This window comes from Piliocolobus tephrosceles, chromosome 13, assembly GCF_002776525.5.
Source record: "Piliocolobus tephrosceles isolate RC106 chromosome 13, ASM277652v3, whole genome shotgun sequence".
Taxonomy (NCBI): Eukaryota; Metazoa; Chordata; class Mammalia; order Primates; family Cercopithecidae; genus Piliocolobus; species Piliocolobus tephrosceles.
In genome coordinates, this window is record NC_045446.1 from 47948597 (window position 1) to 47967813 (window position 19217).

The 19217-nt window shown below is 33.7% G+C and overlaps 1 protein-coding gene across 21 annotated transcripts in view; it reads left to right on the forward strand.

Moving 5' to 3' along the window:
- SOX6 (SRY-box transcription factor 6) overlaps positions 1 to 19217 on the forward strand; it is a 705024-nt gene that overhangs the window by 26052 nt on the left and 659755 nt on the right. For 16 of the 21 annotated variants that reach the window (XM_031933892.1, XM_031933898.1, XM_031933899.1 and 13 more), the window contains exon 2: positions 13996 to 14236. The exons of 1 other annotated variant lie outside the window; for it this stretch is intronic. In XM_031933892.1, coding sequence (XP_031789752.1) covers positions 14000 to 14236 — 237 coding nt within the window. In that variant the 5' untranslated portion in view covers positions 13996 to 13999. Of the gene's footprint in view, positions 1 to 2687; positions 2771 to 11396; positions 11492 to 13995; positions 14237 to 19217 lie in introns of all 21 variants that reach the window. 4 more of the 21 variants (XM_031933891.1, XM_031933890.1, XM_031933893.1 and 1 more) reach the window with 2 other exon arrangements.

The following is a 19217-nucleotide window of genomic DNA, read 5'->3' on the forward strand; positions in this document are numbered from 1 at the left end:
TATTTATTTGTTTCTTTCCTTATCCAGCTTCCCTAGATACCTTATTGTTTGTGAGTGTGGTCCTTAGGCAAGTTTATCTTGATGATGGAACTTTCAGCTTCAAATTGTGGAAATAGTGATCTCAAACTACACATGGAATAGTGTGTCATTGTTCTAAGCTGTGGTACAGTTAATAATACTGATTTTGTGATAATGAATTGACCAGAATACCAAACAGTCAGGCTAGCAAATCTATGACTCTTCAAGTTGATTTTCTAAAGTGAATTGTGAGAGGAGAATTTTAAGGTAAGCTACTTTCAATCAGCTCATGAGAATGTGCTGGGGTTCTTTAGCACACTAGTAGGAACTTGATTTTAGGTCTGATTTAGAAATTTAAAACATTGTGTGAAACAAGTAGCATTTTGGAACATTTAGTGTTGGACCAGGGAGCACTGATGCATCAGGACAATAGTTTTTTAAATAGACAAGCAAATAATCAGGCTTTGAAAGGTATTCATGTGTATCATAGGATAGGGTAGTCCAGACTTTTTATTTATTATCAAGTTAATTTAAGCTCTGGTAACAATTTTAGTATACTGCAAGGCTGCTTCTGTTTAAAAATTAATTCTGAGCAAATGGGTTACAGTCTCCAAATACTTGGCCCGTTTTAGTTGAAAATCAAGGAAAGAGGTTAATAATAGAAGGTTTGAATAGGCACCTACAGCTCAGGTCTCTATTGTCCTTAGGAATACAGTTATCAGCAGCAGATGCTGTAGGCTTTGGTCTTTCCTGTGTAAAAAGTGATTCCCTCCCGTCCGTACCCCCTTTGGGAAACAGTAACAATATATTTTGCCCTATGGTTTTTATCCTCTTGGCATGATTCCAGTCATTAGTTCACTCAGCACTGGGTCACGAGTATATTGGGACTAGAAAACATATTCCCTGGAATTTTTATTTATTGTGATGTGTAAAAATTCAGAATCTTTTTCCTTAAGGATTTTTGATTTTGTTTGAGTCAGACTATTTTTATGTGAAGTTTTCTTTAAAGAAGGTTAGCATTTGTTTCATAACTACCAAATACCAGGTATTTGCACATATATCAAATTAATCTTTTCACAACAACTTTTCAAGGAAGATGTGTTGTCCCTAATTTTGTAGATAGGTACATGGAGACTCAGAGAGTTAAGTAACTTCTCAAGTTCACAGATGTAGTAAGTGAGATTTAAGTCCTTCCTCTAAACCTTTCCATTATACTGTACTTTTCCTTCTGGCAATATATCCTCATAAGACTGGTAGCAAGTAGTTTTCCAGTTCTAGGCACCATGGATGCAAATAAAGAATCACTTTTGAAGAAATCTAAAAAGCTGGTAGATTAGGCATGATACATGTAGAAGTTTTTCAGGGAACTACTCAATTTTGGGAAATTGTGAGGTGGAGGTGGTGGTTATATGAGAAGAAAGAATAGGACAAGATAAATAATGCAGGATTCTTTCCTATAACTAACACCATAGTTTGGGAAAACCAGAAATTCTGTACCTTGGTAGGTGTGCAAATATGTACTTGGTAAAGAATCCCTTAGGTATGCAAGATAGCGGGTAGTCATACTTGTCTTTTATAATGATAACTCAAACAATTCTGTGCAATGATTCATGGAAACAGTTGGATTCTCATGTTCTCCTGGAGCTGTTTATGATAATTCCAGCAAATGCAAGTGAGAAATTTAAAGGACATAGCTATAAGAAAGGGAGGAGGTGGTGGAAGTACAGAGGGAGAAATACAAGATAGCAGCACTTTAGTTATTTGTGAAACCAGACTGTTTGGTGTGTATAAAAAAATGTGGAAATTTGGGTTGGTGGTAAAAACCTTTCTTCAGCTTTCACAGACAATTACAATTTATAAAAATTCATGTCCTCGTGTGAGAGACTTTTCTATTTCTTTTCCTCAGAAGTTAGGATATATGTAATGTTATATAGTAGTCATATTTTAAGAGGGTATCTAAATTACTCTGCATTCCCTGAAATCAACTCTAGACGAGGAGTGTGTTAAATACATATTGTTCAAACTCCTCATTTCGTTTTCTCTCAAGGCTGCTCTCAACACCGACTTTTGTAGTGAAACAGCTCCAGTTGTATCTGATATAGCTGGTGTGGTTTCTCTGGTCAGAGATGGAAGGTAGAAATTGGATCTCATATTTCTCTGGGCCTTGAAATAAATGGACAGTGACATTCTTATTTTATTTCATAATTGTCTATGTAAGAATATAATTAAATGTTGATCATCTAGGTTAACCAGAAATAGCATGCTAGGAAAAGCATGGATGGTTAACAACCAACAAATATTTGTTAGAAAATTACTGTGTAAAAACTACAGTGAACCTCCCAGCCTTGTGTGTCAGTAGCTTTAACTACTTCCTCAACCAATTTTGTTGTCAAATTGCCCAGAATGAGAGTTAAATGGGTTGGTTAGAGAATTACCTACTCTATGTTTCTCTCTCCTTTTTAAAGTTGTTAACTAGTAATTAAATATCTCAAACTCTAGAAGTAGACAGAAAAGAAAAAGATAGCAAATCCTTTTACTAAGCTCTGATTAAATGAGTATTTAGAATGTCTAACCAGAATATTCAAAATAAAATTCTACAGGAATGGTATAAATTAGTAAAGAATAATTCAGATAATAATTGAAAATAATTAATAATTTATTTTATTTAGATTTCAGACACTTTTAATTCTAATAGCATCTGCCCTGGCATTTGACCAACCTGAGATGAAATTTTGCCTTCTGCATTTACTAGGTATGACCTTAAGTAAGATTTCATTTTTTATTGTTTTAATCAACAGTTTTGTGCCTTGGCTTTCTTATCAGTAAACAGGGATAATGACATTATTTAACTTCTAGAGTTGCTCTGAGAACTAAATGAAATAATACATGTAGCAGTGCTCAGCACAGTGCCTGCCTGGTACTTTCTAAGCATCTAGTAAAAATTATCTATGTATCTTTTCAACCATCTCTTCAACATCCATCCATCCATCATCTGTCCATTGGTTCATCCATTTATCCATCTTTTTTTATGTTTTTGACAACATAAATTGATTATTTTGGGAGGCTTGTTTTTGCCAGGGAATATGCAGAACTTTTAAAATATGAGATGAATTTATTGTCCAGGATGTGTGCAAAGAGAAGACACCCCCAGAAAACTAGCTTATTTTAAGTCCTTTTTCATGGCTACTTTTTTCTGGTTGAAGATAATACCTTAAATTTATTTCTGCCTATTAATTTAATAATATTTAAATAATTGGGAAATATTTACTGAGTGTTTTCTTTGCACAAAACATTGTGCTAGGTATTGTGGGAATGTAGAGAAAGCTAGGATTTTGTTCTCACCCTTGAGAAGTTTGTAATGTGGTTGAGGTTACTTAGAAAATATAATGATATTATACATTTTAAAAAGATTATGTGAGGTAATATCCATTAAGTGTTGAATGAGTGATATAAAAATATCTAATAAGATCTAATCTCTGAGATCTTGTTAGAGGTGTTTAGAACAGGGGTAGATCATAGTTATCTTGAATAATCTCAGTTGGTTTCCTAACAATAGGAAAGGAAAGTGAGGGAAATAGGGAAAGACAGGAAGAGCAAAGGCTATGAGGCAACAATAAGTGAAGTTTGACTAGTGAAGATAAATTTATAAAGATTGGTTGTATCTGGGTGGAAGGCCTCTAGTGCCAGGGTCAGGAGTTTATACTTTATTTTGTCGTTAATGGGAGAGCCACTGATGTTTTTTGATCAGGAGAGTGGCTTGATGAAGGGAGTAGCAGTAAGATTGATTTGGTGGAGGAGATACTAAAATAGAGAAAGTAGTTTAGGGTCTGTTTTAAGAGTTTAGATATGAGGTGTGAAAAAGCCCTGTGCTAAGATTATAAGTATGGTAAGAGACATGAGCATAAGAAACATTAAGAAATAGCTGATGGAGCTTCATGATGAGCTGGCATTGAGAAGCAAGGATAAGAATTAGGAGGTCGATACAGTGTTCATGTTTTGAATCTTGATGATTCTGACAGTGGTACTCTTCTGGGTGTGGAGGAATGAGGGGAGGTGTTGAGGAAAATAGTGATGAATCTAGTTTTAAGATGTTTAATGTGAAATTGCAGAGCATATCTTGGTATAAATACTTCACAGTCATTTGAGAACTGTTGGATTTCTGGGAGATGAGAGAGTTTAGTGTTGGGGATATGGATATAATAATCTTAAGATGCTTGATAAAAAGAGTATAGAGAAAGAATAATGTTTAGATTGGCAGTATTAACATGGAATGGTATTTTCTGTGATTATCTATTCACTTTCATTTAAAACAATAAGCTATTTGCCTATCTCTTCCTCTGTGCCTTTTCCTCCCTCTTTCCCATAGTATTGATTGTCTACGATGTGTTGTGCACTGTGCTGGGCACTGGGGATCCAGCAATGAACAAGACGGATGAGCCCTGTCCTCATGAAATATACAGAATAAACTTGATTTTAATTAAACAAAATATTTTAATGAGTTCTCTTTTTTCCCATTTACCATAAGCTTGTGCTATGCAAGCATTTATCTCCCAGAGTCTGAAAGACATTCTCTGACAAGAAGTTTCCTTTTCTTCCTGTCGTTGATACTTTTTATTTTACTATATTGTAATAAATACTCTGTAGGAGTATAATTTCAGGAATTGATTAAATTACCCATCATCGAAGTTTAGGAAATACTGATTGCAATCCCCTTTGCCTGGGAGATTTTTATTGTGCTGAGCTTATAAGAAGTGTCTCTTGGAAAAAATTGTATTATATTATTTGAAAGTTCTAAGAGCAAGGAAAAAGATGCTTTTCTAAAACTGTCTTATTTCTTACATCCAGACATTTCTGTTAATGATGTGAAGTTTATCTCAACTCAAAATAAAACGTGCAGCTGGAGATTGGACTTCCCTTTTCTCCTGTTTCTTGCTATCCTTGTTTTCCTTCTGATTTAGTCACCAATGTCTTCATCTCACTTTTTCCTCTACTCCTTTGTAATAAAATAGAGGAATGGAGAAAGAGGAACACAATGCAAGATTGAGGAACACCAGTTGAGACTGATAACAGATGAAAACATTTTTCTAAGGAAGGAGATAGTAGATTATCGATGTCTGGATTTGTATTCTAAGATTCAAGCTCAGGAGAGCCTATGTTCTTGATGATCCTCAGTTCATTTCACTGTCACCCTGGTGTAGTTAGCCTCCCCCTTTTTTGCTAAACTGGTCCATTTTTGTGCTAAATGATCATAAATGATGTTGTTTAGAACAGATGTATCTGTTCTAAAATTGGAATGGAATATTAGGCATATCAGGCATTAGCTGTAGGAAATATTTCAAAATTGAAACAGTTAAAATGGAAATATCAGGCATATCAGGCATTAGCTGTAGGAAATATTGATAAAATGGTATATCAGGCACATGGTAAAAATGGAATGTCAGGTGTATCAGGCATTAGCTGTAGGAAATATTTTCTTTCTTGCTTTCTCCCTTCTTCTTCTTCTTCTTCTTCTTCTTCTTCTTTCTTCTTTCTTCTTTCTTCTTTTCTCCTCCTCCTCCCCCTCCTCCTTCTTCTTCTTCTTCCTCCTCCTTCTTCTTCTTCTTCCTCTTCTTCTTCTTTTGTTTTTTTGACAGAGCCTTGCTCTGTCACCCAGGCTGCTGGAGTGCAGTGGTACACTCTTGGCTTACTGCAACCTCCACCTCCCAGGTTCAAGCAATTCTCATGCCTCAGCTTCCTGCAGAGCTGGGATTACAGGTGCGCACCACCATGCCTAGCTAATTTTCATATTTTTAGTAGAGACAGGGTTTCACCATGTTGGCCAGGCTGGTCTCAAACTCCTGACCTCACGTGATCCTCCTGCCTTTGCCTCCCAAAGTGCTGGGATTACAGGCATGAACCATCACACTCGGCCTAGCTGTAGGACATATTTTCTGATAGAAATGACATTATTGATGGAAAAAGCCGCTATATTTAGAGTATTTTGAGAATGATTAGAGATTTTGCTGTATTGGAAGGAATGATGTAAATTTGAATGTCTTAAATCTTGAGTTATGAAATAAAATCACTTTTCTAAGAGAACTTTTAAAATGTAGTTTGTTTGGAGCATTATCTATATTAATTATATTCATTTTAATTTGTATCTTAGGAATCTTTGGAGTGTGGGAGAACCATGTGAAATGTTCAGTCCTTTAATACTAATTTAGCTTCAGGTTACTGAGATCACTTTGGTAGTCAGTCAATATGGTTACCAAATTTGGATGAGAATTACAGATGCTGAGTGGCTCAAAAACAGTTGTGGATATGTGTCCTATACTTTGCTATTTCTCTAAACTTGTGTAGAGATATTAAATCACTTTTGTGAGATGAATTTTCAACATTAAAAATAAAAGCTACTTTAGAAGACAAAAATGAAGCGTAACTCATTTAGAAAATTAAGACAAACGCTTTTGAGGTTGGATCCTGCCTGTCCTTTTCATCCTTCAGGAAGGTTTCTAGGCTAGAAAGACATCTCTAAAAGCAAAGTTTTTATAATGGAAAATGTGCTGACATACACTTTAATGATATAGTTTCAAATGGCAGTGATATAATTTGTAGGCCTTTGTGCTTGGAAATGTCTGGAAAGTTGTAGTGCTCTTATTAATATTTGTGGTCACTTTTTATGAATTAGTATTTCTTGTTGTTTTTTGTTTTTATTTAATTTAAGATGAATAAATCTTATTATTAAATAACATGAAGATTGCATCACAGCCTTCAGGATTAAAATGCACTCCTTTTTTGGGGAAGCAGATAGATGTGTTTACTCTGTTGTGAGATTTAGATTTGATTTTTTGTTTTCTTCATGGTAATTATGTTTGCACTTTGCTGATCACTAGTTGTGCATTATTACAATGGAAGGTGACAATTTGATTGTCTTCAATTGGAGAAACAAGTAATTTTATATTCACTAAGCTGTCAGGTAACACTAACTCACAGTACTAAGAGCTCCTGGCAATGCAGCTTGGCACCTATATTTAACTGCTTTGATGCTTGTGTAACCTCTGCTGAATCAGAAATACTTTGCCGGCTGGAAATGGTTTTCAGACTTGTACAATGAGGTTTTCATTAAGTAGACAAACTGAAAATGAACTGCAAAGCCATGGTTGTTTTTCTTCTCCCCTTCTATCTCCTCCCCTCTTTTTTTCCCTCCCCTTCCCCTCCCTCTCTACTCTCACTCCCTTCTTCCCTCCCTCTTCTTTCTCTTCTTCTTGTCTCTCTGTGAATAGGAACCTGAAATTTATACCTTGTTTCATCACATGGAAGAGTGGACTTGGTAGATTGCCTTATTTAGCTAAAGGAGAACCTCAGAGATGAACTTCTTTATATAGATTTGTTCAATGTTTGTGTGAATTTTCGTATTTTGAAACAATCTATATAGTATCAATATTCATTTTTCTCTTTTTTTCTGGAAATATTGAAGAGGGAAATTCGAGTTAAGAATGGAAAAGTATACGGTGACAGTTTCCTACACTTGGTCTCTGAGAAGTTATTGTTCTGGTTTATGATTTTTATTCATATAATTGGATAAGATATCCTGTACTTGGGCTTCCATATTAACGGGCCAGTTTCAAGCTGACAGAGAGATGTCTGTTTATTCACTTAAAAAATTATAGTTCTGATTTTTTATGAAGAGGAGATTCAAAGTGAACTTACATAAATAAATTCATTCTGCTATTATTTTAGACAGCTTTCTTTCACTCCAGCCACACTGAGGTTTTTCATTGAGCTATAAAGTCATTGTGCTGGATTAACATCCTCTAAGTTAGTGTATATTTATAGTAGCCATTGTTAGGTTTTACTCTTATTGTTAAGTCACTGATTTTATTTATAAAATCTGGGCCTGGCTTTCCGAAGCAAAAATTCCAAATGTTACTGGTAGATAAACTGTGAGAAAACCATATTATTTCTATCAAGCGAAAAGTATAGATTGATGTTACATAAAGTCAAGTTGTTTTGATTCCAGGAAGAAATCAGATACTCAGGGACACTTAATAATTATAGGTTTTCCATAGGCAGTCAGTCAGCAGGCCAGTCGCTACGCTGGTTGCCTGTCTCTTCCAGCAGATACTAACCAGTTAGACAGAGGTAGTTACGTGATGTAACATTATCAGGAGAAACAATTCATGAGTCAAAGCATTCCAAGACATATGAGCTCTAGTCCAAAGAACAGTCTTAAGCTACATAAAGTGACAGCAATATTGTCAGCTAAATATAAACTCTAGAAACACAAACTTTGATGACTTAAGAAGAATCTGTTCCAGGTAGTTCTTGTTTTGTAAGAAGCTCAGAGGGCCTTTGAAGACAATTTTGGTGCTTTGCTGTGAAAAATTGGACCCTTAGAAAAGTCAAAATCCATTAATTTAAGCACTTTCTTAGACATACTTCAGGAGCTTCAAATGTATTTCATTTACCTCATCTCCATTGATTTGACAGCTAATTCAAATCAGTGAGTTTTCTTCTAATAGGTATTGTCCTCTTGTGTTACCATATCTGTTCTGAAAGTGCTGCTACAAGCTCTAGAAGATAGGTTTATAACTTTCTAAGGTAATTCTGAAAACAGTTACCTTCTTTTCACCTGAATTTTCTAAATTACTTGTTAAACATATGGAAGAAAAAGAAAAACCTGGCAGAAGCAGAGGGAAGTTTGGAGGTGGATTGGGGGAAAGTAGGTGGTAGTGTTGTATAAAGTAATACAAATAATTAGTAAGCACCCTCTGACTTTACTGGAATGAATCAAGAAATGTTTTAAAAGGAATGTCTTCATTTTAATATCTAGAATTATGGTGTACCATGCTACCCTCCCTTCCCCAAGACCCTTGAATGTGGAAATTAGATATATAAGAAGAGGGTTTTAAAATCATTCTTTGCCCTAGGCTGGGTGGACTGGTGTACTTTGTAGAGGTTCCTGGGTATTGTGCTTTTTGGCAACTAAACATATCTGTTACTCATGTTCCTTAAAATGAGAGGCACTGTGTTATATTTTTGGAAAATTAGTTGTTTATTTCTCAGTATCAGCTCAAGTACAGCATTGTATTAACAGTGAATTATCTGACAGAAATGAGTCTACCAGATAGCCTGGAGCTGAGCTGCAAAAATAAGTGTGAATGTTGGCTTGAAGTTTTAATTTTTTTAAATAAGTAGAACAACTCTTAAAATGTTGCTTTATGTTAAAAACAGGACTTCTTTTGAATAAATGTAACACGCCTGGAAAGTGAATGCCATTTGATAATAATCATAAAAATAATGGAAATATTTTCAAAAATCCAGTTAAATATATTGCTATGATGAATTCAGTGACTCTTTTTGATAATTATATAAGTTTCAAATAATAGTTTTGAAAGATGGATACTTTTCAAGCTGTAATTTAAAAAATGTAAGGATCATGCCTTATGAGAAAGTTTAAAAGTTTGAGATTTGTTTAAAAATAATCCTGACTTTAAACATATAAAAATAACTGTGTTTAAAGAATAATGTCAAATCAGAAAAGTTCTAGAAAATATGATATTCTGAGATAGAGGACTTAATGTACATGTATTCAGCATTCTCATCATTTTATAAAGTCTTGGGCCAACTAATTTTGATTTATTGTTGCAGAACAGAAAATAAATGTACTGTCTGAGTAAGTTTGTAATAGCCCAAACATTCAGACTTTGTACTGGTGTTTTGGAGTAGGATAATTATCACCTTTCTAGAGGTGTTCCTACTGACTTCCTAGAGAACGTTCTCAGTAAATGGAGGCTTTATCTCCAGCAATCTCATTTCCCAAAGTCCTAAGCCCGAGTTCTTCCCAGTGGCCTGGCATCCTGGGTTCACTTGATTGTTGGGCAGAGACATTTCAAACTCAGGAAACATAGGATGGGAATTTAGTTTTATGTGTCCCAAAGATATTTACTTCTCTTTGAAGGTTTTACTTGATAATAGCCATGCCCCAGAAAACCATCTTGTTTAACCAATGTGATAAGTTGACAATGTAGTTTTTCTCTCTGATTATAATGTACTCTGTGTAGTCAATACACTGGTACCATGTGAGTGTAATTTCCTCTTTTATTTTATCTCCAATGCACTGTATTATAAATAAACAGTTAAAAAAAACACCAAACAAATCTGTTGCATCTCCTTTTAAGATTGTACCACTGTAGACACTTGTTCTAGTAAAGTAGAATTGGGCGCATTTGATTGCATTTAAATTTTTCATGCTTCAGCAGTTTGGCTGGGAGCACAGTAAAGAAAAATCCCATGAGCGAGGATAGTTTAGAATAATAGAACTTGATTTTGTGTATTATAGCGGCAACATTTGCGCTGCTTTAGTTAGGGTTGTGTCAGCACTTCCATTATAAACCCCTGTTTTCAGGGGGTATAACTAGGGAGATTTTTTTTTAATACAAATTAAAAAAACAATTCATTTGAATGATTTTTAAGTTATAATAGTGCAAAAATAAAACAAAGTATAGTCACATCGAAATTGACCATTCCGCAAGGATTTTGATTTTCTTTTGCTTATTAGTTGTATAAGGCAGCGGCTAAAGTAAGGTGCTGTTTTAATATGTTGGGGTTGAAAATTTTTGCAATGGAAAATTACTGACTGAACATTAAAATAAATTTAAGCATTCCATGTGACACTTTAAAACACTGAAACGTGGGTATATTTGATTTATGAGTTTCTAAAGGAGGGTAACTGTGGTACAGTGGTTATAGTAAAGGCATTACCAAAAGTCAAGTGTCATTGAAGCTTCTAGAATACAGTTTGGTTGGTTGAGTAAAATGTTTTAAAGGGGAAAGCTTAAGTAAAGAAATGAATGAGATGTCATCAGGATTATTTAATAAAGTAATTATGCAAAAAATCAGTGAATCAGATCTAATAATCATCAAATCTAAACTTTAATAAACTCTGCATTAAAAACAATTTGTGCACGTTTTATAACAAAACTCAAAACCGCCACCCAAAACAAAAATCAACAACAAAACCAAATATAAAAAAAGATGTAAAGAAAAAAACCCCAACAATTTTACCAAAAGGAAATGCTCAAGGAAATACTTTGCTAAAAACAAAACCCATCTTTTTCTCCACTAGCAATGCATTTAAGAACTATAATAAAGTAAAAACAAGAAATTATATGATTTGGAAAAGTATTTTTGAACAAAAAATGTTAATTCCTTTGCTAAGGAAAGGGATTTCAAAATTGAGTGTGTTTTTCTTGATTGTTAACCATTGTTGTCCTACCTCCCCTGTCTTCTTTTCCTCTAACGATAGTGTGAACTGAGGATGAACACTCAGATTTAATATTGCTTTTATTGGCAGCTTATGTTTTATTTGAAACCTTAATACACATATGTATTTGTAGGTGCAAAATAAAAGACAAGTTGTGAGATGTTATAAATTGGTAGCATTCCTGAGTGGCCACTGGAGGAATCACAAGAAGACTGTTGATGAATAGAGGTGAAGCCTTTCCTCACTAATTGTATTCAGCGTGTAATTTCTAAACTTCCCTCTGAATTTTGATTTTCAATTAACACTCCCCATTTGAAGATAATTTTCTATTTAATGTAATTGCAGGAAATAATTTATTGGCTGATTAAGACTGAGGACCCAGCCTTCCTTAAGAAAACATTCTAACAAACCATCCTTTAAACTCAACTCATAGATTTAGTCTATTTTTACAGCTGCAGAGTTGTATTTAATTAGGATTGTGCACTATTGTTCACTGGTGAAGTTTATAGTTGAAATTATTCTTAAGAGACTGTTTTCATTTTGAGTTTTGTCATGATTAATTTATACTAAAGCAGCAATCATAGACATTGCTATTGGAAGGAGCCAATTCACTTTATAATAAGAGGATGTCTGTTGAGGGAACTAAAGTAACTGATTTTTGGATCATGACTTCCAACTGTATTTAACTATTTTAAAAAGCAGAAGTACATTCATTCTTTTGTTTTTAATGTGAATGATTATTGATATTGTCAGTATCTGAAGCAGAAATCACTCTTGTTTGTTGCAAGCTCTTGATAAACTTGCAGAACAGTTATAATTTGCCTGGTTTTAATAATAGTAGTTATGGGGCCAGTAAAGTAAGCCATATAGTAATTCTAGAAGCATCCATTGGCTACCATTTTTCATAATCATGTATATGTTTGTTCATTTGTTATTATTGGTATAAATTGGTCAAGAATATATCTGATTTATTGATATAGCACTCTTTAGAACATTTAATTCATTTCTTCTCAAAGAAATTATAGGCATTCTTTTGCATTCCCTTGCCCCCATTGTATTTTCTAGTATCAAATTTAATAGATACAATTTTTGTTATTTGTAGAATGATTATTATAAATTGGTATCAGCATTTTAATATGTTTCAAAGCACTTCAAAAGCCTGTAATACTTTTATTTAGAGCTGTGCATAATTAGATTAGCTGATCTTATATTAATTTTTTTCACTGTAGGATACTAAATCTGAGCCCCCTCATTAATTGTGAGAAATTTAGCATTAGCTGTTAAATCCTATGTAAAACATGGGCTGCTACATAAAAACTACTGTTTAAATAGGAATTAACTTAATTATTTTTCTTGCACTTGATATTTCCTTCACTGTAATATTCATGAAAGCATGTGACAGATTTGTAAATTTAACTGTTAATCTCAGATTTCTAGACCCTTTAATCAGTATTTATTTGTCTGTAGAAACAGTACTAGCAAGTTAATGATTTGCTAATTTGAAAAATGCTCATGTGGTTTCCTATGTTAACTGATTTGTGTGTTTTTTTAAAAATGGTATGAAATCAATTAATGTTAAATAGCAATTAAGGTGGAGATTTTATTCCTTTCATTACACAGCAGTTTTAGAGCTAAAGATGCAATAAACTAAAAACAATGTAAAGTTTTAGAAAAAATGCTAAATTCCCTCTTCTGTTAAGTTATAAACTTTCAGTGGTTTTATTTTCAAACCATTTTGCCAAGAAATGCATCTTGATAAAATGATATTCTAAACATTTTGAAATTCTACTTAATAATCATGGTTTTCTGATTTTATATAAGAGTACAAAATGGAGACCTTGTCATGCAGAGTGTAGTCGATATTTATTTGTGGGCACATAAATGAATGTTCAGTATTGTATTTGGAGGTTTTAAATATTATACACAGTAGGCATTTTACTATTTTCATGGTAAATGCTTTGAATCTTTAATGTACTTTCTGATACAAAATAGAGGTATAGCTATTTCAAATACTCAATTCAAATGCTACAAAATTGCCCTAAAACTAATCTAACAGTATCAGCCACTCAATCAGTATGTCACTTAAAAGTTAGGTTACAACACTTGACTCATTTTAAAGGTCTTTTAACAAGCTTTAGATGGCACTAAGTAGTGTTAGGCCCCGCCCCAATAATGCAAAGTATAAACAAAGAAGTCAGGATCAGATTTGTTTAGGACTTTAATTATGAATTATTTACTCTCCTGATTATATTTTCCTACATATACTTCTTTTGCTCCTATATAAACCATAGGAGAAAGTTGGATATTTGTGCTTTCAAATCATCTTGCAAACTGACTCATTTGCCAGTTCATTCATTCGTTTTTTTCCATTGCTAATTATCACCCTAAATACTCTCAGGAAGCTTATAATCTAGTTAAGAAAACTAGGAGGGAAAATATACGCATACATACCCTGTCCATTATGAAAACTTACTCTGTAAAAAAAATCATTAATGGATTGTAGGAGAGAAAATATGCAGTACTTACTGGGAAGAGGTTTGCTGAGTTAAAAGCAAAGAGGGAAAGCAGGACACATAAGCCAAGAGTTCTTTTTCAGGGGTTTAGAGTGGACCACAAATATCTCTAAAGTTAAATAACTTTTGTTTTTTCCTGAACTAGCCAAATGCAAGGGTTGGTTTACGTTTTGTTACTGACAGCCATTTTTAATCCATTCTGTTTTCCTTCTTCTGCAGAAGAATGTCTTCCAAGCAAGCCACCTCTCCATTTGCCTGTGCAGCTGATGGAGAGGATGAGATAACCCAGGATTTAACCTCAAGGGAAAAGGAAGAGGTCAGCGATCAACATGTGGCCTCCCATCTGCCTCTGCACCCCATAATGCACAACAAACCTCACTCTGAGGAGCTACCAACACTTGTCAATACCATTCAACAAGATGCTGACTGGGACAGTGTTCTGTCATCTCAGCAAAGAATGGTGAGCTTTTAAAATCTGACCACTGCCACTAAATGTATTCCTTAGTATGTCCTCATTATAGATAGATATTTTAGGGAAATAGATGACCTTAGAGTTATTTTTGTTTAAATCATGAAACAACTACCAGGTACATATTACTAAGATACTAACAACTGGAAAAACTTGAAAAATGGTTTGTGATTTAGTGTATATACATTTATTATTAGGTCAGTGTGCCAAGAATATATTTTATTGATTGATTTTTGTTGGGGGGGATTGGTTATCTTATTCTGTGAATCCATGAATTTAAGGTGGTTAACTTGGTAATATCACAAAATAGATATGATCAAATAAAGTATGGCTATGTATTAATATTGAAAAATTTAAGCAAATACAACTGCGTGAATGAGATCATATGTTGAATATACCTTCAATGAGAAAATGCAGGTATTTATCATTTGTAATGGTCATTCTTGATTTATAATAAAGCTTTTCTCACTTATGTGCCTATATATTAATTTCAAAAGGGCATACAAACCTCCTGAGAATCATTCAATCAGACTACAGGAGTTTTCTCAAAAAGTAGAAACAACATCAAATACATACAGTATATTTAGCCAGCTTTCCCATGTTAAATTCCATCTCTAATCATCAAAACAGAAACCATAGCCAGTGACATTAATTATCTAGTTCAAAGCAAAAATATTCAATTTTTTTAGCATCTAGAAGAGATTAAAATCTTAATATATTTTATTAGATTAGAAGTTTTAAACCCCATTTTGCATTTCTTAATTTTTGGCTAACTAAAATTAAGTTAATGAAAATTATTTTAAGTGGGCACTGAGAAAATTTTTATTTCTTAACAAAAATAAGGTAATATTTCCAATGCATTTACTACTAATAACACATATTTAGATTCTTATTCAATGCTTTATATCTCAGAGACTTAATTCAATAATTTATGAAGTCAGACATTTTTCTTTTTCAGATGATTTTGCAGACACAGCCAATGCTCTGGAGCAGTAGGTAAGAAGCAGAGGATTGAAAGATAGTTTCTAGACTAATTTTAGTTTTGAAAGCGATCAAAATTGTACAATTAGATCCACTAGAAGATTAGTTTTCTTGAGTAGGAAGAAGGTGATAAAGCAAGTCTGTTTTTATGATTGAACTTCAGTTGTTCATTTTAACACCTCCAAGGTGAAATAGATATCCAGTCACTGCCACTTGCTTATTGTCAAGATAATGGAGCGATGTTTCATTTTTATTTCAACAAATATTTATTGAGTACCATTTATGTGCCAAGCATTCTTATTAGGTGCTGACTATATAGTGATGAACAAAGCAGACATGATTAATTCCTTCATGGAGTTTATAGTCTAGGAGAGGGAATAGAAATTAAGTAAATATATACACAAATATATAATTAAAATATGATGTTTGCTATGTATGAGGAGAAAGAACAGAATGCTATGTGAGAACATAATGGGGCAAACCTAATTCAGAATAGATGGTTAGGAGTGCCCTCACTGAGCCAAAGATGGTAAGAACTAACCAGTTAGAGTGGAACAAAGAGTAAAACTGCAGAGGGAACAGCATGTATGAAGTATTTGAAGTGAGAAAGTCACTGCTTAATGTCAGAAAGTAAAAGATGGCCTTCATCGCTGGAGAGTTATGATGAAGGATGCAATATAGCATAAGATATAGTTGGAGAGATTGGTAGGGGCTATATCAAACAGGACCTTGGAGATAACATTATGGATGTGAGATTTGATCTAAGTTCAATGGAAAACATTTGAAGCATTCAAAAACATTTCAAACAGATAAATTCTGGCTGTGGTATAATGAATGGATGGGAGAGAGACAAGAGTGAAAGGAGGAGGACCCACTGGGAGTCTATTTCAGAAGTCTAGGTGAGAGATGAATGGCTTGAATTAGTGTAAAGGAAGAGTGGCTAGAGAGAAAGGATGGGTTTAAGATATATTTTGGCTTTTATGCCAAATCTAGTCATAGACAAATAAAAATAACTGCACTGGAAAATATGGGGAGAATAAGAAATAATACAGTTCAAATTTTATTTCTTTGAGAACACTATACTTATTTTTCCTAGAAAAATTGTGTTTGTATCTTGATAAGTCCCAAGTTACTTTGGTGGGTTATTCTCAAACTTTTATCATCTAAAATTTTGTCTGAGAATATATATTAATAATTTTCTTACCAAATTTATATTAAACATGGTTTATGATAGTATAAAACAGTTTAATGGTACAAATAAGTTAACTATTAATGTAAAAGAAATCATACTTGCTAGACATGTTTTCAAACTTTCACTTTCTTTTGCTGTCAAACATTGCTTTCCACTGGAGCCTTTGTGTATTCCGAATGACTAGAAGCCAAAATATTTTGTTTAAACTCCCACTCTATAGTATTTCCCAGCTGTGTACTTATATGGTGTAATAAAAGGATTTAACAAATGGGAAATAGCAGCTGCATTTGGAAATTCCCTTTGTGCTTCTTTTTCACTGGATAGATTCAATATTGTATAACAACTGTAATGTCAGACCTGTAATGACTTATACTGTAAGTACCATATCACTAACCAATTTTTCTTTGCAGGAAAAAAACAGTAGAAGGATTTTAAGTTTCTGGGCAGACCTGCAAACCTGCATATATTGTGTGTGTGTATGTGTGAGTGTGTCTTCGAGTGGGAGGACTGTGCTAATGTAAAATTCAATAAACATTTTATCTCATTCTACTTTAAAATAAATATGAAGTCAAAAAGGATGTTTATGAAATTAAGTAAAACTTGTAGTTTTCTTTAATGGATCATATTCTGTACTTGTAATTGAGTCCCAAAAAATAGTTGTGAAGAAATAAAATTTAAAAGAAAATCTAAAAAATAACAACACTTTTTTTCAACACTTATACAGTTTCCATTGTTACTTACTTTCTGCAATGGCCCTCATGGCCCTCATTCATGAACTGTTAGAAACAAGCCCTAAAAGTTTCTTATCTCCTGGATTCAGGAAGGGTTTTACTTTGAAATGTCATGACCACAGAGGAAGTTTTCTGTCAGAGAAGGTGAAGACAAAGCAAAGAAGTCCTGCTAATTCCCACTTCCTGATTAGAAAAAAAATCTTTAAATATAAAGATTCTGATTATTTTGAGGTGACACTGCAACAAAATATGAGACCACATAGGTTCAAACAAGAAAAATAATTTGTAATGGCATAAGCAAGGAAGGAGAATAGAAATTTTAGAAATAGGATTTCAAGGACCAGTTTGAGATAAAAAGTTTTTAGATTCTGATTTTAATCATAATTACCTATTTTATAGACACCAAACTGTTGAATTATAAATTTAATGTGCTATATTAATTAGTGAGAGCCATTTGAAGGTTGGAAAGTTAGTGTAAATAAGAGTCACTATCCTTCTCTTTCCACAACCACTACCACTTTCATCATGGCACCCGGTGTGCCAATACCTTTTTTGCAGAGAAATGTTGACACTGTCCACTAAAACATGCTTTTGTTCTCATTAGGACTGACTCATTAGGCTGGAATACATTTGCATAATTTTTTCACGGAAAAATGTACGCATATTATTATTTTTGATGTTAATAAGCATGGAGAAGAATATTTTTGTGATCATGTTTCATGACCTCTATATGATACTGTGTGTATTGATTATCTGCTAGATTGCAACTGTAGAAAGGACAGATAAACTTATATACTGTTGGTGATCTTTTCTACAGATTACATACAATTTTTTGGTGCAAATTATATATAGTTACTTATATCAAACAGATAAATTACAATGTACATGTTATTTTGAGCCTTCCCTTCCTTACTTTTTTTTTTCTTTTGCTTTAGAGTATAATTTAGAAAGGAGTTATCATCACTGGATACCTGAGTATATAGTACCTGCTAAAGTTCCAGGCACAAGGACTAACTTGTGAATAATATAGATAAGATCCCTGTTATCATAGAACTTACAGTATAGTAGTATGGCAGACAATAAAGAAATCTTATAGAGTGAGACAATTTCAGACAATAATAAGTACTATGAAGAAAATTAAGTAAGAAAATGTGATAGAGAATTACTCCTTTAAAAAGACCGGGGAAGGTCTTTTTGAGGAGGTGACATTTGAGCCGAAATTTGAATAAAAAGAGAATCACTGTGCAAAGATTTGGGGAAGACACCAGTCAGAGTGTATAATAAGTACAAAAGTCTTTTAGTTTGTGTGTTTGAGAAACAGAAAACAACAGGGTGGCTGGTGAGGGAGAGAAATGAAATTGGGGAGACTGGCAGATTACAGATATTATGGAGTCTCATAGGCTACAGGGAGGTGTTTAAACTTTCTTTCAAGTGTAAGTAGAAGCCATTGGAAAATTTTAAGCAAGGGAGTAACATGATTTGATTTATGTTTTTAAAAGATCACATTGCCTTCTGTGTAGAGAGTGGACTGTGAGAGAGAACATCAGAAACAGGGACATGGATTAGGAAACCATTGCAGTAGTGCAGGTGAGAGTTAGATGATAAGTGGAAGAGTGAACAGTTTAGGGAGATTCTTCATTGAAGAGTTCTCAGAGATTCTGAAGAAGACAAAATTTACACAAAGGGTGGAGAGAATGTTTTAAGTAATGTACATGTGGGCAAAACCATAGTCAAGAATGACAAGAAATGAGGTTGGTGAGACCAAGGAGAGGAGGGAAGAGAGGAGAAATGCTCTTGGCCAGAGAATGGGCCCCGGCGAGAGACAAGCTTTTTGCCTAAGAAGCAACTGTTAGTAGGTGGCTTCTGTGGTAGGCCATGGGGATGTGGGTAAGGCACCAACACTCTCATGAGATATAAAATGTGATGATTGTAAGTGGGAACTTATGCACATGTGTACACTTACATTCTTATATTGATATATATTTTGGCAAAAATATACATCTGGCTTTTAACTACTAGTCTAAGTAGGTAGAAATAACCATAGTGGACTCTCAGCCCCAGAATATCT